We start from the raw sequence: 25,478 nt of genomic DNA, 5'->3' as shown, positions 1-25,478 counted from the left end.
GGTGATCTTATTGAAATTATTGATCTTAGGGCAGCACGGTAGCATTGTGGTTAGCACAATGGCTTCACAGCTCCAGGGTCCCAGGTTCGATTCCCGGCTTGGGTCACTGTCTGTGCGGAGTCTGCACGTTCTCCCCGTTTCCGGTTTCCTCCCACAGTCCAAAGATGTGCAGGTTAGGTGGATTGGCCATGCTAAATTGTCCTTGGTGTCCAAAATTGCCCTTAGTGTTGGGTGGGGTTACTGGGTTATGGAGATAGGGTGGAGGTGTGAGCTTGGGTCGGGTGCTCTTTCCAAGAGTCAGTGCAGACTCGATGGGCCGAATGGCCTCCTTCTGCACTGTAAATTCTATGATCTATGAAACATATAAGATTTTGAAGGGTAGAGGGCAGGACGGTGGTGCAGTGGTTAGCACAGCTGCCTCACGGTGCTGAAGTCCCAGGTTCGATCCTGGCACTGGGTCACTGACCGTGTGGAGTTTGCACATTCTCCCCGTGTTTGCATGGGTTTCGCCCCCACAACCGAAAATATGTGCAGGGTAGGTGGATTGGCCATGTTAAATTGCTCCTTCATTGGAAAAAATGAATTGGGTATTCTAAATTAAAAAAAAAAAAGATTTTGAAGGGTAGATGTCTCCACTTGTGGGAGAGACTAGAACCAGCGGACATGGTTAAAGAATAAGAGGCCTATCATTGAAGACAGATATGAGGAGAATTCATTTCTCTCAAAGGGTCATTAGTATATGGAAGTGTCTTCCACAGAAAACAATGGAGGCTGGGTCATTGAATTTATTCAAGGCGGAGTTGGGCAGATTTTTGATAGACTAGGGTGTAAAGGGTAATGGGGGGGACAGACAGCAAAGTGGAGTGGAGACCACGACCAGATCAGCTATAATCTTACTGAATGACTGAGCAGGCCTGAATGATTGAACGGCCTCCTCCTGCACCCAAGTCTTATGTTCCTATGTTCCGGTCTCTATGGGGATCCTAACAAGCTAAATCTATCCTGAATTGTTATTGCTTCTACAAAACTGCTCCTCAATTGATAACCCTTCCACCTGTCGAGCTTAATTCCTTAAAGCCAAGTTCAGAACTATACCCACTCTTGCTTGGCTTGCAAATTGCCATCTCCAAAGGTTTATTTGCTTGCATTGTAAGAATTCTACTCCCCCTGGAGAGCCCGACAGCAGCAACAAATTTTCCCATATATGGGAAGTATTAGACCAATGTTAATGAAATTAGTTTTTCTTTAATTACAATCACCTTGACTTGTGAGATTATGTGGGTGGATGGGAATATTAAGGGACCAGCTATATTCCCACTCTCTGAAAAGCGTAAAAGAAAGATCAAAACTGGCTACTCAGAAGCACTTGCAGGTGTTCTGCTGACAAGCAATAGTGGCCTGTGATCAACACATATTCTTTGAGTTCAAGATCTGGAACCTCAAAGGAAAGATGAAGATGAGAAAGTTTGAGGGTAGTATACCCAAGGTATAGTTTCAATGTGCTTTATTGCAATTGGATATAACTGAAAGCAAAATATTTAATCTGCTCAAAAACTGACTGAAAAAGATGCATCAGTTATTGTAGACAACATGATTTTCCCCAATGCATCTACATTCTGAGAAGAAAACCTGCAACATCCCAATATATATTGCATACAGTTCAGCAAAAGCAATCAAAATAACATTATCATCACACAATTTTGTAAATGGCATCAACAAAAACTCATCATAGTCAAGCACCTAATTAACTGAAGTTCACTTTTAAGTAATTTGAAAATCATAGGTTAGTGGAAATCATACTAGTATAAGATTTTAATACTAACCTGCAGCATGAGTGCATGTGGAGAATGTACAAAAATTGAAGGGTTTTCCTTCGGCGATGATTCAAGGCAAAGCTGTGCATCAGTAGCTTTGGCATTGTATGTGAAGGCAATACTACTAGCCAGCTTCCCATCATACAATACTTGCTTATGGTGTTCTGCAAGATGGATGTCACTCTCCGATTTGAACTTAAAGGTACTCTGAAAAATAATACATTAATTTATGTTTTCCAAAGCATTTCAAATACTTCACAGTGTTGACAACACAAAGCAGCAAATACATAGTTGTATAATAAAAGCACAAGTATAAAAGCATAACAAATAATAACGCATAAAAAATTGTCAAACACATTGGGCGGGATCCTCCCTCCCGTCACACCATTTTCTGGTGCAATGCTCCCCCGCCGGCAGCGGGATCCTCCGTCCCCGGCAGCCTGCCAATGGGGTTTCACATTATGGGCATCCCCACGCCGTCGTGAGTGCGCTGCCGGCGAAGCGGAGGATCCCGCCGATGGCGAATCCAGCCCAATGTTTCTTGCAAACTCAAACAAGTTAGTTATGCAGGTATTTTTCACAAGTAGAACAACCAATGCATTCAAAAGTTATTTATGCCGTATTATTTTTATATGTCTTTACGATCTACGTTGTTTCCAGTCAAAATCCAAAATGAACATACTTTTTATTAATGACATTTTTGCCAAGTATAGTTTTTAGCACTTTTGTGGAGCAACAATGAAATAACTAATTTTCCAGAGTGTACAGTGCTTATTATTACAGTGAGTGTGAGATCAGCTAGAAGATGGTTGTGATGAACATGCAGTGAAATGTGCATGCAACATAACAGGCTGAGTCTGCCAAAACTATTTTAAAAAACAAGCCAGCAAAGAAATGACAATTTTATTCAATCAGTGTGGGTTAATCTGAATTTATATCCGAAGAATGCAACTGGCTTACCAGCTCATTCCTTGACCTTCCACACCCTCTCCCACCCCCTGCCATGACTACAAATCCTACCATTCTATAACACCTAAATATGTTGTGTCATCATCTAATTCCATCTAAAATGCTTAGTTAGAATTACAACCCTGTTGTCACAATGACTTTTTTTTTTAGAAAGATAAATATTTACTCGCTGATCTTATAATATTTTCACGGACAAAGTGATAACACGTGTTGCTTGCTTTCTTTCACATTTAATAATAGTTTCCAATCCGCCTTTTGTTCTGTTTCTCTTTCACTATGTCTCCCATGTACAATGTTTTATCAGTGCTGTATCGCTCTCTCTGATTCTTCCTCATTCTCTTTCTGCATAGCTCTCTCCTTCAGTCTCCTCTCACACATGTTCCTTTACTAATCGACTTAATTTGTCTTTTACCTCTTTTTTTAAAGGTAGGAGGCCCCACAGCAAGATTGGGGACAGCGCTGAGATGCACTTCTATCCCAGGCCAGATGTTCTTCCCATCACTGGTGTGGTAGATCTGGAGCCTCGGCCTTGACCAGCACTGGCATATCCGGAAGCCACTGTGACTGGTGCAAGAGAGAAATAAAACTGCGGGCCAAAGAGTTGGGACAAGCCAGGAACGAGTAGGGGAGACATCCAAAAGCGAGCAAAGGGGGAGGGAACAGGAAGGCATTAGTAGCACTTTGACAATGAGCGCAAAGCCTGGAGCTAAGGGTGGGATGTGAGCCCGGGCTGGGTTGAGACAGAACTGAATGGGAAAAATCAGGGCCGGTGGCCACAGCTGGAAGGGAGCAGGTCAACCAAGGTTGGGAGGGATCAGGTTTGGGTGACTTGGGGCTGCAGAGCAGAAAGTTGGTAGAGAAGAATGATGTTATTTTGATGAATAATCATTTTTAATAAATCTTCCTTGGAAAAAAATTAAGTCATTCAATGCAGTGAATTAACAACCATGCTGAAAGCACACATCCTCCCTAAACCCTATATCAATTACTGTTTTTGCTACTTCCTGTGCTATCCTAACAGTCTGGGCAGATAAAAAGTGCGAGGAAAAGCATGGCTTGGTCAATGAATTTTTAAAAATTATATGCATTTTGATAAAATTCATATCATTACAGTTGATTAAAAATGTTGTCAGTGGTAGCTCAATTGGTGGCATTCTCATCTCCAAGTCACAAGGTTCCAAGTTCAAGACCCACTCTTGGTTTTAAGCAAAATAATCAACATTGACATTTAAGTGCATTAGAGAGAGAGGTGCTGTTTTTTTTTGATTAGCATTAAACCAAGGCCCTATCTATCTGCGTGAGTGGAGGCAAAAGATCCCAAAGCAATATTTCAAACGAGAGCAGGAGAATAATCACCTATGCACTGGTTAATAGTTAACCTCAATCAACATGACAAAAACAGATTACCTGGTCACTATCACATTTCTGATTGTGGGAATTAGTTGTGTGCAAATTGGTTGCTGTGTTTCCTACATTATTGCAATGACTACAGTGCAAAAGCATTTTGTTGTCTATAAAATGCTTTGAGACGTCCGGTGGTCATTAAACGTACTCTATAAATGCAAGTGTTTTTTTATCTTTCTGATATACTAACACTAAAAAATGTTAAGGAGGAGGGATTGAGACCAAGGCATGGAGGGAGTCAGAACTACCGGATCATATAAACAGAATAGAAACTGCGGATCAAGAGAGTAGTTAACAAATATACAAAGAATCAAGTATCAAAATGTATTTCTTTACATCTATTTAAAATGATGGACCTCTCATCACAGATTACCGTGAAAACGTGCGGGAAATGTAGGACAACGTACAAAAAGTGAATCACAAACATTTGACATTTGTTCACCAGTTTCTTGCTGTCCACTTTCTTATCCCTGCCTCCTTTCTTTTATGCAACTTTCTTTCTTCACTCTTCTACTAAGGTTATCCTCTTTTAGTCTGCACATTTGTTGTTTCTTATTCAACACTCGTGTTTTTTGATACTTCCATTCAAATTGTCTTCTTTCATCCCCTGAGACTGAGAATCTGCTCCACGATAGGAGTTGCTTTAATCTCAGGGTTAAATATAGCTGAAAATGAGTATGGGGACTGGGGAGGGATTACAGTAGGAGTTTACAATCAGCAGGGGCAGGATGTAGTTGGATAATAAGTTAAGGGATCACCTAATGAAGTCAGTTAGTGTAGGAACAGAGACTTTAAAGCAAAGGTAGAAGCAGAACTTGCAAGCAGGGCTGAAACAGAGCTGGGCAATATGTTATTCTCTAATTCTGAATAACGACTGTAGACTTACAGTTAACACAAACACTTTATTCAAAGGGTTCGTTCTGCTTCCAGAGCTCAACTAGATGTAAAACAGTCAAGAGGTATCACCAGTGAAACTAAGGTAAACTGCCTATGCTCAGCTATCCCTGTGTGCTGCTGCTCATTAGCTCTGTGCTTCGAAAGGAGGCGGATCCTGCCTTGGGTTCGACCCTTTATACCCGTCTCTGATGCTCCCTCTAGTGATGCTGTGGCTGTCACATCTGTGCTGCAGTCCCTGGTGTATGTGCAGATGTATGTATAGATGTACAGGTCACTACATCCCCCACTTTTGACTTGATGTTTTCTAGACTGGCCTCAAGAAAACTGAACATAACAAGTGGTGAGAATAAGCAAAGCTGCACACTGCGATAATGATAAAGTAATACAGAAACAATTAACAGTGTTATGAGTCCATCGTGAGAAATGTTCATATCTGTCTTGTGGGTGTTTTGAAGTGTCGTTACAAATCTAACCGGTCAGGTGCCTTACGGCTTCTGCTGCATCGTCTTAACGGTGGTGGTGGGGATGACGGTTTGATGTCATCAAGAGTACTGTCTGGCGTTGTGTGGCGAGGAACGTCCTGTGGTCAAGTCCAGTGTGGGAAACACCGGCATTGTAGGCCGAAGCATTAACAGATCCCGGCGGTTACGGCGAAAGAATACTCCCGCCGACGACTTGACAATGTAGGACCACGGTGCCTCCTGCCTGATCACCGTGGCTGACTCAGACCATCCGCCTTCTGGTCCCTGATCCTGATGATGTCGCCCATGTTCAGTGGCTTGAGTAGGATCACATGTTGATCGTAGTATTGTTTTTGTTTGGACCGTAGTACCCGCATTTTGTCGAGTACCAGAGCGTTATCAGGGTCTCGGAATTGAATCGCCGGGAGGGTTGTCCGGATGTCCCTGCCGAAGAGCATCTGTACTGGCGACAGTCCTGAGCTCAATGGGATTGCTCGGTAGGACAACAGCGCTAGGTTGATGCCCGAGCGTGAATCTGATGCCTTGCTAATAAGCTGTTTAACAATCTGGACACCCTTTTCCACTTTCCTATTTGACTGTGGGTAGCATGGACTGGATGTTATATGCCGAAAGCTGTAGCGGTCTGAGAACTCTTTCCATTCCCAGCTCGCGAAGCAGGGACCATTATCTGACACCACCACACGCGTGATTCCACGTCGCACGAATGTCTCCAGGCACGCCTTGATGACAGATGAAGACGTGAGATCATGGAGTTTCAGTACCTCTGGATAGTTTGAGTAATAGTCCATGATCAAGACGTAATCACGCCCTGTGGCATGAAATAGGGCAATGCCCACTTTTGTCCACGGGGCTATTGTGAGTTCATGTTGCTGCAGTGGTACTTTACACTGTGCGGGTTGATGTCATGACCATGTCCGTTATGTCTTGATTCATGCCGGGCCAGTACACAGCCTGTCATGCTCGCCTTTTGCATTTCTCAATTCCTAGGTGGCCTTCATGAATCTTACGTAGCATCTTGATGCAGAGTGTGGCCGGAATCACAATCTGCGCATTGCGTAGCAGCACGCCGTCAACGTCAATCAGTTCTGACTTGACATTCTGAAATTGTGGACATTGTCCCCTCGTCCAACCGTCCTGGAGTAGGTGCAGCACTCTCCGTAAGGTTGCATCTTTCTGCGTCTCCTGTCGGATTAGGCAAAGCTTCTCATCCGAAGCAGGCAAATTCTCCATGCATAACTGTGTTTGGGCCTCGATTTCTCTGAAAGGGGCTGATGGTCCATTGTCAGTGCCAATTGATCGGGACAGTGCATCGGCAATGGCAAGATCTCTTCCCGGAGTGTATACTAGGGTGAAATCATACCTTCGCAGCTTCATCATGATGCGCTGCAGATGAGGCGTCATGTCATTTAGACCCTTGTCTATGATATGGACCAACGATCTGTGGTTGGTTTCCACTATGAATGTGGGCAGGCCATACACATAGTCATGGAACTTCAGAATCCCAGTGAGGAATCTGAGACATTCTTTTTCGATTTGTGCATATCTGCACTCAGTTGCGGTCATGGCCCTGGACGCGTATGCCACCGGGACCCAGTCAGACTGGTCGGCCTGTTAGAGGAGAACGGCGCCAATCCCATCCTGGCTGGCGTGGAGATCTTGGTGGGTCTGGTTGCGTCAAAGAAAGCAAGGGTCGGTGCCCTCGTTAGTTGTTAATTGAGATCCACCCATTCATTTTGGTGATGCTGTGTCCACTCAAACGCAGTGGTCTTTCGTAGGAGATTGCGTAAAGCTGCCGTCCGTGCGGACAGGTTTGGGATGAACCTGCCGAGGAAGTTGACGAAGCCCAGAAATCGTAGCACCACCTTCTTGTCGTGTGGCGTCTTCATGGTCCCGATTGCAGCGATTTCCGCCTCATCAGGGCTGACATCCTGAGATGATATGGTGTCACCCAAAAAGGTTACAGACTCCTTCGCAAATGTGCATTTTGCCTGGTTCAGTTTCAAACCGTATTTATGAATCCTCTGAAATACCTTCTTCAGACGACAGAGGTGTTCTTCTTCAGTGGTGGACCATACGATGATGTCATCCACATAGACTCTGACACCCTCGATGCCCTCGGTCATTTGCTCCATTATCCTGTGGAAGATCTCTGACGCAGGGATAATGCCAAAGGGCATGCGATTGAAGCAGAAACGTCCAAATGGCGTGTTGAACGTACACAGTAATCTGCTCGAGTCATCAAGCTGTATCTGCCAAAATCCCTGCGAGGCGTCGAGTTTGGTGAAGATACGAGCATTCGCCATCTCAGATGTGATCTCTTCACGCTTGGGGATGGGGTAGTGGTCCCGGCGAATGTTCTGGTTCAGGTCCTTCGGGTCTATGCATATGCGAAGATCTCCAGAAGGTATCTTAACACAGACAATCGCGATGTGTGACTCGCGATATTACGCCTTTTGACTGCAGTCTGTTGAGTTCCGCTTTCAACTTCTCCCGCAGTGGAGTTGGAACCCACCTGGGCGGCTGAATGACAGGTTTGGCGTCTGTCTTCAGCATGATTTTGCATTGGCAGGGTAGGGTGCCCATGCCTTTAAATACGTCGGGGTATTCTTGTAGCATGCTGTGGATTTTAGCTTCCAGGCTTGATGGATCCTGGGTGTGCATGTAAATGCGTTGCACCAGTCGCAAGTCTTGGCAGGCCTGAGCGCCTAACAGTGTCGTCTACAATCTCGAATCGTAGCTGCTTGCGTATCGTCTTGTTGATGGCACGATCCCATTGCGGGATTGCCGTTGTAGTCCTTCAGCCGACATGCAACGGGTATTATTTCATGGTCTCCTGGAATCGAATGGAGATCCTTACTAGTGAGGAGGTTAGCTGAGGCCCCAGTGTCAAGCTTGAAGACTAATGGAAAGTCATTGACATGCACAGTCGCAGTCCACTCACTGCTGGAATCAATGCTGTTGACCGGGTGAGGCGTGGCGATTGTTGCGTCATGTTCCTCAATTGTCTCGATCGTGTCCACGACAAACGAGTTGTCGCAAGCGAGGTTGTCCTCATCCGAGGAATACTCATCATTGGTTTTTTTGTGCGCCGTTGAGTCTATGCTTTTTACGTTGAAGTACATGTGTTTCTGTCTTGTTGTCTATATTTGCAGTGCAGCTCCGCACTGTGAGGCAAAGTGGTTGTATTTGCCACACTTTATAAACACTGTTTTCCAGAAGCTGGACATTGCCCTTTTAAGTGGGCCTGTCCGCAGTGGGGACACATCATGACGCTGTCCCTCCACACTAGCGCATGCGCAGTAGGCCTTTCTTCCGTGTCAAATCTTCGGGAGAACTGCGCATGCGTGTGACCTGCATCCAGGTTCGCGCGTGTGGGATTGCCGTTCAAGGAGCGCCTTCTGGAAGCCTGGGCCACCATTTTGACGGGCTTGACCTCGTGGTGAAGGCCTTGGTCCCGGTAAGTAAACTCTTCATATTCTTCTTTACTTTTTTCATAAGCCAACTTTGCATGGCTGTTTCTAGGGTTAGGTCTTTTCGTTTTAATAAGGATTTTCTAAGTCCCTCATCAGGGGCGAGATTCTCCGACCCCCCGCCGGGTCGGAGAATCGCCGGGGGCTGGCGTGAATCCCGCCCCCGCCGGTTGCCGAAGTCTCCGGCACCAGAGATTCGGCGGGGGCGGGAATCGCGCTGTGCCGGGCCCCCCCCCGCTCGATTCTCCGGCCCTAATGGGCCGAAGTCCCGCCGCTAAAATGCCTGTCCCGCCGGCGTAAATTAAACCACCTACCTTACCGGCGGGACAAGGCGGCGCGGGCGGGCTCCGGGGTCCTGGGGGAGGGGGGGCGCGGGGCCATCTGGCCCCGGGGGGTGCCCCCACGGTGGCCTGGCCCGCGATCGGGGCCCACCGATCCGCGGGCGGGCATGTGCCGTGGGGGCACTCTTTCCCTTCCGCCTCCGCCACGGTCTCCACCATGGCGGAGGCAGAAGAGACTCCCTCCACTGCGCATGCGTGGGAAGCTGTCAGCGACCGCACACGCTCCTGCGCATGCGCCGCCCGGAGATGTCATTTCCGCGGGGCGGAAATTCATCCGGCGCCAACCTAGCCCCTCAATTTTGGGGCTCGGCCCCCAAAGATGCGGACCATTCTGCACCTTTGGGGCGGCGCGATGCCCGTCTGATTTGCGCCGTTTTGGGCGCCAGTCGGCGGACATCGCGCCGTTTCCGGAGAATTTTGCCCCAGATATATCATTGACTATCTGGTCTCTGATGGGGGAGTCACGGAGGTTTTCAAAGTTGCAAGATTGAGCTAGCAATTTAAATCAGTTACAAAACTGCTGAAATATTCTCCTGGTTTTTGTAAACGCCTGGTGAACTTGAATCTTTCAAATATCTCATTGACTTCAGATTGACAGTGGGTTTCAAATTTTTTGATGATTATTTCCAGCTTGCCCTTGTCCTCCCCTGCCAGGTAGGTAAAGGAATTGTATATTTCTAATGCCTGTGGACCTGCCAGAGATAAGAGCAAGGCTATCTTCGTGGCATCAGACGCTGAGGTTAGATCCTTAGCTTCTAGATATATTTTGAACTGTTGTATGAAAAGTTTCCAATTGGAATGCATATTACCAGTGGTCTTGAGCAGGCGTAGAGGTTGGATTAGGTCCATCGTGCTGATTGGTATCTGAAGGGTCCGAATGCTGCGAGGCCTTCCTTGGTAAAATGTCTGGTTTAAGTTCTCTTCTCTTGCTGGTGTCTAGCTGGCTTGCTGAAACCACCCCTGGTACTATATGTTATTCTCTAATTCTAAATAACGACTGTAGACTTACAGTTAACACAAACACTTTATTCAAAGGGTTCGTTCTGCTTCCAGAGCTCAACTAGATGTAAAACAGTCAAGAGGTATCACCAGTGAAACTAAGGTAAACTGCCTATGCTAAGCTGTCCCTGTGTGCTGCTGCTCACTAGCTCTGTGCTTCTAAAAGAGGTGGATCCTCATGGGCTCGACCCTTTATACCCATCTATGATGCTCCCTCTAGTGATGCTGTGGATGTCACATCTGTGATGCAGTCCCTGGTGTATGTGCAGATGTATGTACAGATGTATGTACAGATCATTACAGGCAATACTAGCTGTGATATGACTGCAGAGTGATAATGCACAGACTGGCCAAAATAAATTGGGAATGACGACCGAGCAGAAAGAATACAACTTATGAAAAGGAACAAAATTCAAGAGCTCCAAAAGAGGAAAGATGTCTGAGGTAACGCTTACAGAACAGATTATCAGCAGTGAGCAATTTTATGGAATTTTGAATTTAAGTAAGGCTTTATTGCATCTCTGAAGAATACCTTAAAGCACTTTCATAAATTAGTTTGGAACCTATTCATTTTCCACAAAACTAGCTTACAGAGAACAAAACCCCATAAATAATGAGATGGATGTTCATTTAAACTGTTCGTGGCGGTGGTGATTGAGAAAGAAATATTAATCAGCGTAGAAAGCAACTATCTATCCTCTTCAAGTACTGCAATCATATCTGTACATCCATCTCAAATTAACCTCAATTTAACACTTCATTTAATGTGCAAAATATCTTTATGAGGAGATCATGGGCAGGATTCTCCATCCGTTCCCCAGTGGGACAGAGAATCGGGCATTGTGGGAAAATCGGGATTGGCGCCAGCTGCCGCTCCAAACACGATGCTCCGCCCCCCCCCCCCCCCATTTCACGCTGTAAACGAGATCCACGATGAGCACCCGAAGGGGGATGTAAATAATTGCAAATGAACAACTCATTTGCATCTATTTAGCGGGCCCAGGGTCCTATGCTCCAGCCTTCCGTGATTCTCTGGTCCCTACAGCCGGGAATCACGCGGAAGCAGATCATTTGTGCATTCTATCAGCGTGGCCCCGGCGTGGTGGACCTCACAGTGGGCCAAAGGGACCTCCTCAAGGGGACCACTTATTGCCCCTTTGGCTCACCGCGAGGTCCACCACGCCAGGACCACACTGGTAGGGACCATCCTACATCAAAGAGAGGTATGTGCATTCCAAGCACTTAGTGTATTCCAATCACTCAAGCGTGTGTTTTCACTGCACGTACCTCTCTTTGATGTGGTCAATGTTTACAAACATTAGGGTTTCACCACTTAGGCCACTAAACCATGAAGGGAGATGAATGAATCAAAGCTACAGATGGTTTGTAGAAGCTGTCAATCACAGACCATTACTAGAAATCTATCATTGGCTTGCAGCTAATGGATTTGTGGGAAACAGACGCCGGTCACAGCTGCACTCCTTCAAGGAATGGACACGTGGAGCTGCAGTGTTACAGCTGTAATTCTTCTCATTGCCCCTGTCTGGACTGCTCTGCAGCTTCCAGACAGGGGTCTCTTTTTTTTTTTGGGGGGGGGGGGGGGGGGGGGGGGGGGGAGTTCTGTATGTAGGGCAACTCACCATCACCTTGTCAAAGGCCAATTTGAGGTGGGCAATACATGCTGGCCTAGCCAGCGACACCCACAACTGAATTTTCAAAATACAACATTTCAACTTTAGATTATTAATATTTTCAAGGAATACAGAAATTCTGCTGAAATAAAGAAAACACAATTCACATATACGTTTTGCCTATGAGAAACAATAGAGACACTCAAGGCTGATGGTGGGTCAGTCACTACTTTGTGGATAATTTTGCATCCTAATTTTTCTTCTGGACCGTTGAATTCTAATCTATATGGAGAAGATAAATTCTCATATTAATTTATAAACTGGCACAAGGAAATCATTCAGACAACTTCTGTTCCTTCGTCATGATTGACTGATTGATATTTATTGTCACATGTACCTAAGTATAGTGAAAAGTATTTTTCTGCGGCCAAGGGAACTTACACAGTGCGTACGTACATAGTAAACAAAAGAAAAATCGACAGAGTACATTGACAAATGGTACATCAACAAATAGTGATTGGTTACAGTGCGGAACAAGGGCCAAACAAGAGCAGCATAGGGCGTCGTGAATAGTATTCTTAGAGGGAACAGATCAGTCCAAGGGTTTTGTTAGTCAGAATCCATCAGGTGCCCAATTGTTTTCCTTGCAAACTTCTTTCTCTAAAGAGCTTAACTAAACTGAGGATTAGAATCAAGATACACGCTATATTTTAAACATGAACACACAAAATCAAACATTTTGCTGAACACATTCAATTTTTGTTTGAAGAAAAGGTAGTCAGGAAAATGAGTTTGCGGAATGCTTTTGGGACTGTTTCCTAGATTAATATATTGTGGAAGCAGCTAGGATTAAAGCTATTTTATATCTTATATTGTGCAATGAGTCAGGATTAATTTGCAATCTCATATTAAAAGATGCTCTGGGGGGGAATGTGATCAGAATAAAACTGAAATCCATATTATGTTTGAAAGCAACATACTCAAGTCCAAAACAAAAATCTGAAACTTAAACAAAGTCAATTACACAGTTATGCGAAGAGAGCTAGCTAACGTAGATTAGATCAATTGATTAAATGTTAAGATAAGCAAATGGTGGAGAACATTGATCAAAATGATTTAATATTTTCAAATATTTACAAATTAGCTTTAATTTAAAAAATGTAATCTCAACTCAAATAATTCATCCATGGCTTACTGTAGAAGTTAAGGATAGTATTAGATATTTTTTAAAAGCTTTTAATATGGTGATGGATATTAGTAAGCTGGAGAAATGGGAGCAGTTTAGAAACCAGAAAAGGGCAATCAAATATAGATATGGCAAAGGTAGAATAAGGGAGCAAACCAATCAGGAATATAAAAACATATTGGAAGAGCTTTTACAAATATATGAAAATGAGGAGACTAGCTAAAGTTAATGCTAATTGCTTAAAAACGGAAATAGAATCAATTAACAAGGGGAACGAGGAAATGGCAGATACTGAATAAATATTTGGCACCTATCTTGAAGGGGAAGACGCAACTTAGACACTAGAAATAGATGATAGCCAAGGGTTTTTAAGAGTGAGGAAGATTAAGTAAATAATATCAACAGAGACAAAATATTTGGGAAACTTAAGGGACGATGATCTGACAAAACCTCAGGTTCTGATGGCATGCATCCTAGGATTCTAAGAGATAACTGCAGAGATAATGGATGGATTGGTCACAATTGTCAAAAATTGCTTTGATTCTAGAATGGTGCCAACAAATGAAAGTCAGCAAATGTCAACTTCTATTCAAGAAATGAGGGACAGAGAAAAAGGTGAATGCAATTGAAAAGGTGAAGGCAGGGACTTCTGGTGGTGGCCATGGAGGGGTAGGTCGCACATTTGATAGCTCCCGCCTGAAACGGACTTTTGGATCTTTTCCCCCTGATTTTTTTCGGGTTTTATGGGATAAAGCAGTGAAGAGTGAAACAGTAAGGAGAAATGGGCCAAGAAAGAACGGAGCAGCAAGTGGGAGAACTGAGAGTTGAGCATTTATCAAGATGGGAGCGGATTTGGCCAAGAGGCGAGCTGGGTTCAATCGGGCAAAAACGACACTCTTTAAGAAGGGGGTGAAGTTCGGGATGCTGTACCCAGCCCGCCTGTGGGTCACACATGAGGAACGGGACTTCTACTTTGAAATGGCAGACGAAGTATGGACCTTTATTAAAGAAATGAAGCTGGAGGCGAATTAAAAGACACTTAAGCCTCGGAGAAGTACTGTGGCAGCGATTTGTGGTGCTGGATTGTAAACATTTAAGTAGCTCCATGTGAAATAATGGGCTGTGTGGATGGTTAAAGGTTGATCTGTCTTGCAGGGACCTTTTTAGAGGGGGGGATGGGCTTTGAATTTGGTTCTGCATTTTGGGTGACTATTTTTCTAAAGTGATTGTTTCTTCACAGTTTTTTTCCTGTTGTTTGTTTACTAGGGAATGTGATGCTTTTAAAATGTTTATTCATGTGGACGGGAGAGAGGAGAATACATGCTGCTTGGTGCCAGGGGTGGGAGCTATCGAGTCAGCATGGGTCAGCTGACTCTCGGAAGCACAGTGGGGGGTGGACAGCTGTTAAGCTGGAGCTTGACTTGGGGGATTGGGTTTTTAGTGTTGTTGCTAGGGGGGGAACTGTTACTAGGGGACAAATGGGAGGTCGGGAACGGCCTAAAAAGGGTGATGGTTAGTCAGGGGGGGGGGGGGGGTTGGAAGCCCCCCCCGTCCAGAATGATCACATGGAATGCGAGAGGACTGAATGGGCCGGTCAAGAGGGCTCGCGTGTTCACGCATTTGAGGGAACTGAAGGCGGACATGGCAATGCTACAAGAGACACACCTAAAGGTTACAGACCAGACGAGATTGAGGAAGGTGTGGATGAAATGAAAATCGCTTATTGTCACAAGTAGGCTTCAAATGAAGTTACTGTGAAAATTAGACAATTAGACAAGTGTTCCACTCAGGACTGGACTCAAAGACCAGGGGGGTAGCGATCTTGATCAACAAACAAGTGGCATTCGAGGCAGGGAGAATCGTGTCAGACAAGGGGGGTAGGTACATAATGGTGAGTGGAAAGCTGGAGGGGGTGCGAGTGGTACTTGTGAACATATACGTGGGATTTATGAGGGAGGTGTTAGGTAAGATCCCTGACTTAGAGTCACATAACCTGATCATGGGAGGGGACTTCAACACAATCATTGATCCGGAATTGGACCGGTCAAAATCCAGGACAGGGAGGAGGCTGGCTGCGGCAAAGTAATTAAAGGGTTTTATGGAACAGATGAGGGGGGGGGGTGGGGGGGGGGGGGGAGAAAGTAGACCCATGGAGGTTTGCACGGCCGAGGACGAAGGAGTTTTCCTTTTTTTCACATGTCCACAAGGTATACTCTCACATCGACAGTTTTGTTCTGAGCAGGGCGCTAATACCGAAGGTGGTGGATACTGAGTATTCGGCAATTGCAGTGTTGGATCATGCCCCGCACTGGGTGGATCTACGGGTTAGTGTGGAGAGAGGGCAATGCCCGCTGTGGAGGCTGGATGTGGGGTTGCTAGCGGACGAGGTGGTCTGCGGGCGGGTTAACAAGTCCACCTAGAACTACCTGCAAACAAATGATACGGGGGAGGTCTCTGCAGCGACGGTCTGGGAAGTTTTGAAGGTAGTAGTCAGAGGGGAATTAATCTCGATACGGGCCCACAGAGAAAAGGTGAACGGGCTAAGAGGGATAGATTAGTGGAGGAGATACTCCAGATGGACAGGAGATCCTCGGAGGCCCCGGACACGGGGCTACTCAGGGAGCGGCAGAGGTTACAAGTGGAGTTTGGGCTGTTGACCACAGGGAAAGCAGTGGAACAGTTGAGGAAGGCAAGGGGGGCGATCCATGCGTACAGGGAAAAGGCAAGCAGAATGTTGGCGCACCAGCTCAGGAAAAGAGAGGCGGCCAGGGAGATAGGTAAAGTAAAGAGTAGAGACAGTAATACTGTCCTGGACCCAGCGGGGGTGAACGAGGTGTTTAAGGACTTTTATAGTAAATTATATGAGTCGGAACCCCCGGCTGGGGTGGAGGGGATGAGGAAATTTCTGGATCAGTTGAGGTTCCCGAGGGTAGAGGAGGACCTGGTGGAGGGGCTGGGAGCCCCAATTGAGATTGAGGAAATAATCAAGGGGCTCGAGGGCATGCAGTCAGGTAAGGCCCCGGAGCCTGACGGCTACTAGGTGGAATTCTATAAGAAGTTTTCAGAGATATTGAGCCCACTGCTGGTGAGGACATTTAACGAAGCAAGAGAGAAGGGAGTCCTCTCCCCAACAATGTCGCAGGCCTCGATTTCATTGATCTTGAAACGGGAGAAGGATACGGAGCAATGCGGGTCATACAGGCCGATTATTCTACTGAATGTGGATGCCAAACTGCTGGCTAAGATACTGGCCACAAGGATAGAGGACTGTGTCCCGGGGGTGATAGGGGAAGACCAGACGGGATTTGTTAAGGGCAGGCAACTCAAGGCCAATGTTCAAAGGCTTCTAAATGTTATTATGATGCCCTCAGGCGAGGAGGGGGAGGTGGTGGTAGCGATGGATGCGGAGAAGGCTTTTGATCAGGTGGAGTGGAATTACCTGTGGGAGGCACTTGGAAGGTTTGGGTTTGGTAAGGGCTTTATTGACTGGGTGCGGTTGCTCTATCAGGCACCAGTCGCGAGTGTGCGTATGAACCGGCTGAAGTCGGGGTATTTTGAACTACACCGAGGGACGAGGCAAGGGTGCCCCCTCTCCCTGTTAGCTCTGGCCATAGAGCCATTGGCCATGGCGTTAAGAGCCTCTATGAACTGGAAAGGGCTGGTTCGGGGGGAGGGGGGAGGGTGGGGGGGAGAGCACCGGGTCTCGCTCTACGCTGATGACCTGCTCTTGTACATTTCGGACCCGTTGGAGGGGATGGGGGTAGTAATGCGAAACTTGGGGGAATTTGGCAATTTTTCAGGGTATAAATTGAACATGGGGAAAAGCGAGATGTTTGCGATCCAGGCAAGAGGGCAGGAAAAGAGACTGGGAGAGCTGCCGCTTCGAATGGTAGAGAGGAGCTTTCAATATCTGGGAATCCAGGTGGCCCGGAAATGGGAGGTACTACACAAGCTAAACGTATCCCGGTTGGTAGAACAAATGGAAGGGGACTTAAGAGATGGGACATGCTCCCGCTATCACTGGCGGGGAGGGTACAGACCGTGAAAATGACGGTCCTCCCCAGATTTCTGTCTGTCTTTCAGTGCCTCCCCATCTTCATCCCTAAGGCCTTTTTCAAGCGGGTGAATAAGATTATTTTGGGCTTTGTGTGGGCGAGTAAAACCCCGCGAGTGAAGAAAGTGTTGCTGGAGCGCAATCAGGGGGAGGGTGGGTTGGCGCTGCCGAACTTCTGCAATTACTACTGGGCGGCTAATATAGCCATGATCAGGAAGTGGGTAGTGGGGGACCTTTCGGCATGGGAGCGGATGGAGGCGGCATCATGTAAAGACACCAGTCTGGGAGCATTGGTAACGGCACCTCTGCCGTTCTCACCGGCCCGATACTCCACAAGTCCGGTGGTAGTGAGGATCTGGTGGCAGTGGAGGAGATATAAAAGAGTGGAGGGAGCATTGATTTGGACCCCGATTTATAACAACCACAGGTTTGTACCGGGTAGGCTAGATGGCGGGTTCCAGAGTTTGCAGAGGGCAGGAATTAGAAGGATGGGGGATCTATTTATAGATGGGAGCTATCCCAGCTTAAAGGTTTGGAGGATAAATTTAATTTGCCAGCAGGGAATGGTTTTAGGTATTTGCAGGTGTGCGACTTCCTGAGAAAACAGGTGCCGGCCTTTCCGCTGCTGCTGCCACGGGGGATACAGGATAGAGTAGTTTCCAGTACCTGGGTGGGAGGGGGAAAGGTATTGGATATTTACCAGGAGCTTACGGAGGTGGAGGAGCTTAAGGGTAAGTGGGAGGACGAGCAAATAGGGTTAAGGAAAATCCCAAGGCTTTTTACACGTACATAAAAAGCAAGAGGGTAGCCAGGGAAAGGGTTGGCCCACTGAAGGATAGGCAAGGGAATCTATGTGTGGAGCCAGAGGAAATGGGCGAGGTACTAAATGAATACTTTGCATCAGTATTCACCAAAGAGAAGGAATTGGTAGATGTTGAGTCTGGAGAAGGGGGTGTAGATAGCCTGGGTCACATTGTGATCCAAAAAGACGAGGTGTTGGGTGTCTTAAAAAATATTAAGGTAGATAAGCCCCCAGGGCCTGATGGGATCTACCCCAGAATACTGAAGGAGGCTGGAGAGGAAATTGCTGAGGCCTTGACAGAAATCTTTGGATCCTCGCTGTCTTCAGGGGATGTCCCGGAGGACTGGAGAATAGCCAATGTTGTTCCTCTGTTTAAGAAGGGTAGCAAGGATAATCCCGGGAACTACAGGCCGGTGAGCCTTACTTCAGTGGTAGGGAAATTACTGGAGAGAATTCTTCGAGACAGGATCTACTCCCATTTGGAAGCAAATGGACGTATTAGTGAGAAGCGGCACGGTTTTGTGAAGGGGAGGTCGTGTCTCACTAACTTGATAGAGTTTTTCGAGGAGGTCACTAAGATGATTGATGCAGGTAGGGCAGTAGATGTTGTCTATATGGACTTCAGTAAGGCCTTTGACAAGGTCCCTCATGGTAGACTAGTACAAAAGGTGAAGTCACACGGGATCAGGGGTGAGCTGGCAAGGTGGATACAGAACTGGCTAGGCCATAGAAGGCAGAGAGTAGCAATGGAGGGATGCTTTTCTAATTGGAGGGCTGTGACCAGTGGTGTTCCACAGGGATCAGTGCTGGGACCTTTGCTCTTTGTAGTATATATAAATGATTTGGAGGAAAATGTAACTGGTCTGATTAGTAAGTTTGCAGACGACACAAAGGTTGGTGGAATTGCGGATAGCGATGAGGACTGTCGGAGGATACAGCAGGATTTAGATTGTCTGGAGACTTGGGCGGAGAGATGGCAGATGGAGTTTAATCCGGACAAATGTGAGGTAATGCATTTTGGAAGGTCTAATGCAGGTAGGGAATATACAGTGAATGGTAGAACCCTCAAGAGTATTGAAAGTCAAAGAGATCTAGGAGTACAGGTCCACAGGTCATTGAAAGGGGCAACACAGGTGGAGAAGGTAGTCAAGAAGGCATACGGCATGCTTGCCTTCATTGGCCGGGGCATTGAGTATAAGAATTGGCAAGTCATGTTGCAGCTGTATAGAACCTTAGTTAGGCCACACTTGGAGTATAGTGTTCAATTCTGGTCACCACACTACCAGAAGGATGTGGAGGCTTTAGAGAGGGTGCAGAAGAGATTTACCAGAATGTTGCCTGGTATGGAGGGCATAAGCTATGAGGAGCGATTGAATAAACTCGGTTTGTTCTCACTGGAACGAAGGAGGTTGAGGGGAGACCTGTTAGAGGTATACAAAATTATGAGGGGCATAGACAGAGTGGATAGTCAGAGGCTTTTCCCCAGGGTAGAGGGGTCAATTACTAGGGGGCATAGGTTTAAGGTGAGAGGGGCAAGGTTTAGAGTAGATGTACGAAGCAAGTTTTTTACGCAGAGGGTAGTGGGTGCCTGGAACTCGCTACCGGAGGAGGTAGTGGAAGCAGGGACGATAGGGACATTTAAGGGGCATCTTGACAAATATATGAATAGGATGGGAATAGAAGGATACGGACCCAGGAAGTGTAGAAGATTGTAGTTTAGTCGGGCAGCATGGTCGGCACGGGCTTGGAGGGCCGAAGGGCCTGTTCCTGTGCTGTACATTTCTTTGTTCTTTGTTCTTTTATTGGCACAACCTCAGCTCTTTAGCAGACAGCCAGCTTCACTGCGATGGCACTGTCCCTGAGTTGTTCTGAACTCCAGTTACCCATTTACACAGAGCTGTCCATGGGCTCCTAGGGCTTCTTCTAAGCCAGCAACGTTCTGAGCTCACTTTTACCCACTACCCACTTTCCATGCCACCCTCGTCATGCAGGTGATCTCGGCCACAGCTCCAAAGAACCTGGAATGCTGGGCTGAGCATGCACGACTTGTCACCTTGCCACACTGAGCATACGCCAAAACCTTTGTCCCTGCTGAGAATAGATCCCTTGGCCACACCCAAAAAAAAGTACGGTCACATCTCTTAACAAGCTCTACAAATGCTGCAAAATCTTTGAGTGTTTCTAAAGTTTCCTGTCTTAGTTCAGATTTCCTGCACCCTCGTATTGTGTTAAAGGAGGGGGTGGAGTGAAGGCTCACTAGCTTGGTTGACGTAATGAGAGGGTGCCCTAATGCTAACGTGCTGAGTAAATGGGCCTAAACTATCTGGAGTTAAGAACAATGAGAGGTAATCTCACTTAAATATACAAGAATTCAAAGGGGCTTGATAAGGTAAACAGTGGTTATTTCCACAGCCTGGAGAAATTAGAATGTGGGGGAACAAGCATCGAGCTCAGGGATCAAGCATTTTGGACTGAAATAAGGAGAAATTTCTTTAGAGGGTTCTGATTCTCTGGCATTCTCTACCGCAGAGAGTTGTGGATGATCCATTATTGTATATGTTCAAAGTTGAGACTGATTTTTGGTCTCAGGGCAAAAAGAAATATAGTGAGCAGACAAAGTGGATGTTCGGTAGAATATCGGCTGTAATTGTAGTGCATGGCGAAACACACTCAAGGGGCCGTTTGATTGATTCTCGCTCCTATTTCCTATGTTTTTAAACATGTATGGTTTAGTGAGATTTGTACAATTGCATGGGCCCATGTTTTAGCTGATATAAAAATCTCACCTGGTGCTGCGTGGTTTGCACAAATTTCTTTGATTAATTCCTTATGAATACAAAGTTTGAAATAGGATCAAAGCAATATGTTCACTGTATTCTTTAATTGTGAGTAAAACATCCCCACAATGGTTCAGCAAGTTTATCCAATGGGTAATTATGATAGACTAGGTAGGAATCCTCAATCTGCGCGGAGTTATCCTGCCAACACTCACTGTAAAAGGCATACTGGCTTTGGCGAGATACAGGACAGAATTTCACATTTCTGCAAGAAGGATCCAACTGAATTATAACTTGTCAATTAGAGAGCTGTTCAAATACACATTATGATTTCATACACTTGGAGTTTCAGTGCTTGAGAGCAAGCTGAAGCCAAGCGTTGACAGTGAAAGGAGAGCATGGTAATCTGGGCACCCCACCCACCCGCTCCTCCAACCACCGTCTGCCCCACCTGCAAGGGGGACTGTAGGTATTGCATTGGACTCCTCAGTCACCTGAGAACCCATTTCTAATGTGGAAGCAAGTCATCCTCAACTCCATGGGACTGCCTAAGAAAAACATGATTTAATAATTCTTTGTTAAAGGGAGATGGTGGCAGTGTGGTAATATCACTGCACTGGTACTCCAGAGGCTCAGGCTTAATATTAATTAAGCACCATTTTACGGTAGGCAAGAAGAACAGGCCTGGGTTAATCCTTGTGATTTGACGTTCAGGACAGATTGGATGAAGAAAGTCTTCATGCAAAGAACACATGTATACTAATCCTCTGAGTAAGGTAGTTACAGCAAAAACCTCAAACTCTTCAAATTACAGGTCAATAACAAATGGAAAGAATGTGAATTCATAACTCGCAGATGAGCGAAGGCAGGACAAATATCCTCACTCACCTGCTTCCTGAGTTTGTACCTTTAGCATCGGATTTCAGTAAATACACTGCATACACACAAACATTACACAATAAAAAGACTCGCCTTCTACTCAACCATAAAGACATACCTTGTATCCGGGTCCTAACTGATGTATTGCAAATATTTGTGCTGGGTTAAGTGCTTCAGTGAACACATACACAGCTCCAAGCTGCCCACAGAATACTCTATTTGCATCTGCAGTTTCCGATGAGCCCAGGAAGCATTTGTCAAAACTCTAAACAAAGAAAACAAGTAATGCAATGATAAATGCTTATGCACTTTGAGCCAAGCAAATGACTTTAGTTTATCAGATTATATTGAAAATCCAGTAAAACAAACAGATCATAAATATTTTCCAGCAGAACTAAAAGACTGCAGCTTAGAATCAGAGAATGTACAGCACAGGAGGCCCTTAGGCCCATCGTGCCAATGCTAGCTCTTTGAAAGAGTTATCCAATTAGTGCACCCCACTGCTCTTTAGTCTCAGTACTGCAACTTTCTCCTTTTCAAGTAGATATCCAATTCCCTTCATAAAGTCACTAATGAGTCAGTATCTGCCATTCATTCAGATAGTTAGTGCATCCCAGATCATAACACACAGTGTAAAATTAATCTTCATCTCCCTCTCACTATTTTGACAATTGCCTTAGCTCTAGGGTGCTCTGATTACTGACCTTCCTGCTAGTGGAAATATTTTCTCTTTACTTATTCTATCAAAACCCCTTTGATTGGATATAGGTATGAAAATAATTCCAGTTTCCTTCATTACTCCACATAATTGAAGTTCCCATCTTTCTTACAATTTTAGTAACTTCTCAGCATCACTTTTCAGACTTGGTTCAAAGTTCACAACCCCACTTAGCCAACAGTATTGGTGCACTAAGCAACAAAAGTAAAAATTCAGACGTCAAAGCATTAAACTGCAAACGGTATGTGTTCACTTTATCTTCTTTTGTCAAAAAAGGTGAAAAGGTTGATGGTGAGATTTGCTATTATAGAATTCCTTCTGGAAACACTAACAAGGCAAAATGTGATCAATATACGAATCATAGAATTTATAGTGCAGAAGGAGGTCATTCGGCCTATCGAACCTGCATCGGCCCTTGGAAAAAGCACCCTACTTAAACCCACGCCTTCACCTTATCCCCATAACCCCACCGTATCTTTTGGACACCAAGAGCCAATTTAGCATGGTCAATCCACCTAACCGGCACATCTTTGGACTGTGAGAGGAAACCGGATCACCCGAAGGAAACCCACGCAGACACGGGGAGAAAGTGCAAACTCCACACAGTCACCCGAGGCCGGAATTGAACCCGGGGTCCCGGAGCTGTGAGGCAGCAGTGCCTGATGCATCTCGATCCTCATATTCTAACTACCACCTGTTCAAATACATGCATGTTCAACCCATCTTTTTTATTTTTTCCACAAAGCGACATTGAACTTACATCATTAGTGTTGACATGCCAAGCCATATCTCCATAAGAAACCAGCTGACCATTGACATAACAACGAATCTCACTATTTCTCCAGCGATTGTAGATATGCACAATGCTGATCATATACCACTGAAAAACAATATACATAATATACTTTTACCATCAATATTAATGAAATCTGACATCTGCACAATTCTAGACATAACAGCTTATTCATTTCAATGTGCATCAACCAGAGCAGTCAGTTATTGTAAATTAGCATTCATTTTAGCAACAACAAGCATAAGCAGAGTCTGTCTTTGCCTGCTGCAATGCTCCAGAGAGGCCCGACGCAAGCTACAGGAGCAGCATCGCCGATTGGGCATGTTGCAGCCCTGGGGAGTCAACACTAAATTCGGCTGCAACTGTAGACTTTTACCTTTCTCCTCCATCTTAAACCCCTCTTTTTAATAAAATATTCCATACATATATGCCTCGATGCAAAACACACCCTCCGCATACCAGGCTATTTGGCATTTGTTCTTAAAGTTGCTACTTTTTATTGCAGTTTTATTTGCTCAACATTTTCCATCCTTTCAGTTCCGATGAAGGGTCATTGGGCTCAATCTTCCCAAAAGGGAACAAAGTTCCCGAGTGAGCACATTTAGTCACGTGTTTCCCGGCACTCGCAGTGCCGAGAAACACATGGCTATTGAACACGACTCACTTTGAATAAGGGGCCTAAATGGGGAAAGTGCGGCCGAGGCCGCACATAGGCATGTTTTTTACAATGGGGAGCTCCGCTCGGCAGAACTTCCCGTTGTAACTGCATACCAATATCCGAGGCCCACAAAAAAATCACCGACCTTCCCTCCCAACTAAAAACTCAGCATGGCCAGGCAACCCCGGACCAATTGCACACGCAAAAAATACCAGCCTGGCACCTTGACAGTGCCAACTTGGCAGTGCCCCTATCAGCTGGCAGTGCCACCTGGGCACCTTGGCAATGCCAGGCTGGCACCCAAGTGGCACTGCCAGGGTACCCAGGTGGCACCAGCAGTGCCAGGGCACCACCCTGCCAAAGGGCATGCAGCTGGGGGCCTCCAATCCCCTTGGAGACCCCCACGAGTACCATTCCATCTGGTCCCCATTTACGGGGACCAGCACCAAACAACACTCACCCGAGGTCCCCGTCCCATTGTGGGCGGGATTCTCTTTGTAACATCTTGTGAAATTGCTTTGAATCTCGCGAGGCATTGCGGGCCGGATAGATCCCCGGAGAGGGACCTCCCGGCTTTCACCGGCCACGCTGCGCCGGAAAAGCCGCACACTGTGGCACAGCGTGGCCGGAGGATGGTGCCCTATGACTTGAAACGTTAATTCTGTTTCTCTCCTGATAAATGCTCGCAGACCTGCTGAGATTTCCAGTGTCCTCTGTTCTGGTTTCAGATTCCAACATCTGCAGTATTTTGGTAATCTTTTAGAAGCAGAGCTTTTTCTATTCTTTTATGTTATTTTATATATTGTTAAGGAGAATTAGACTGTGGTTATTCAGCTTTGAACACGTATTCTATTTGACTGCAGATTATCTTGGGCTTAGGTGTTTCAATCGATTTTCCACTATCAAAATAAAAGAAATTGTGCTCAGTGCCTTTCAGAATATCCTTGCCTTAGGTTTTACAGACAATGAAATACTTTCATAATTTAGGAAACATGGCAACCAAGTATTTTTTATTCACTCAAGAGATCTGGACTTCCATGGCTAGAGGGAGTGAATGTTAATGCATGGGGTACCAATCAAGTGGGCTGCTTTGTCCTAGATGGCGGCAAGCTTTGAGTATTGTTGGAGCTGTATTCATTCAGGCCAAGGGGACAGTATTCCAACATGCTCCTGACTTGTGTTTTGTAGATTATGACAGGCTTTGGGGAGTCAGGAGGCGACACAGGATTCCTCGCCTCTGACCTGCTCTTGTCCGCAGGATGTTCATAATGAGGAATTCAGAGATGGTAATGCCATTGAATGTCATGGGGCAATGGTTAGATTCTCTCATATTGGAGATTGGCATTGTTTCACATTTGTGTGGCGTGAATGTTGCTTGCCACTTGTCAGCCCAGGCCTGGATATTTTCCAGATCTTGCTGCATTTGCACATGTACTGCTTCAATATCTGAGGAGTCGTGAACAGTGCTGAACGTTGTGCAATCATACACAAACATCCCCACTTCAGATCTTTTGGTGGAAGGATGGTCAGTGATGTGCAGCTGAAGATGGTCAGGCCTGGGACACTACCCTGAGGAACTCCTGCAGTGAAGTCCTGGAGCTGAG

The 25,478-nt window shown here is 45.8% G+C and overlaps 1 protein-coding gene across 1 annotated transcript in view; it reads right to left on the bottom strand.

The window, feature by feature from the left end:
* nbeaa (neurobeachin a) overlaps nucleotides 1–25,478 on the bottom strand; it is a 1,435,335-nt gene that overhangs the window by 1,194,049 nt on the left and 215,808 nt on the right. Inside the window, exons 7-9 of the mRNA XM_072477018.1 lie at nucleotides 23,184–23,303; nucleotides 21,824–21,970; nucleotides 1,824–2,021 (exon numbers count right to left, since the gene is read on the bottom strand). Coding sequence (XP_072333119.1) covers nucleotides 1,824–2,021; nucleotides 21,824–21,970; nucleotides 23,184–23,303 — 465 coding nt within the window. The remainder of the gene's footprint in view (nucleotides 1–1,823; nucleotides 2,022–21,823; nucleotides 21,971–23,183; nucleotides 23,304–25,478) is intronic.

This window comes from Scyliorhinus torazame, chromosome 15 (assembly GCF_047496885.1).
Source record: "Scyliorhinus torazame isolate Kashiwa2021f chromosome 15, sScyTor2.1, whole genome shotgun sequence".
NCBI classification, from domain to species: domain Eukaryota; kingdom Metazoa; phylum Chordata; class Chondrichthyes; order Carcharhiniformes; family Scyliorhinidae; genus Scyliorhinus; species Scyliorhinus torazame.
This window is presented reverse-complemented; position numbering and strand designations above follow the sequence as displayed.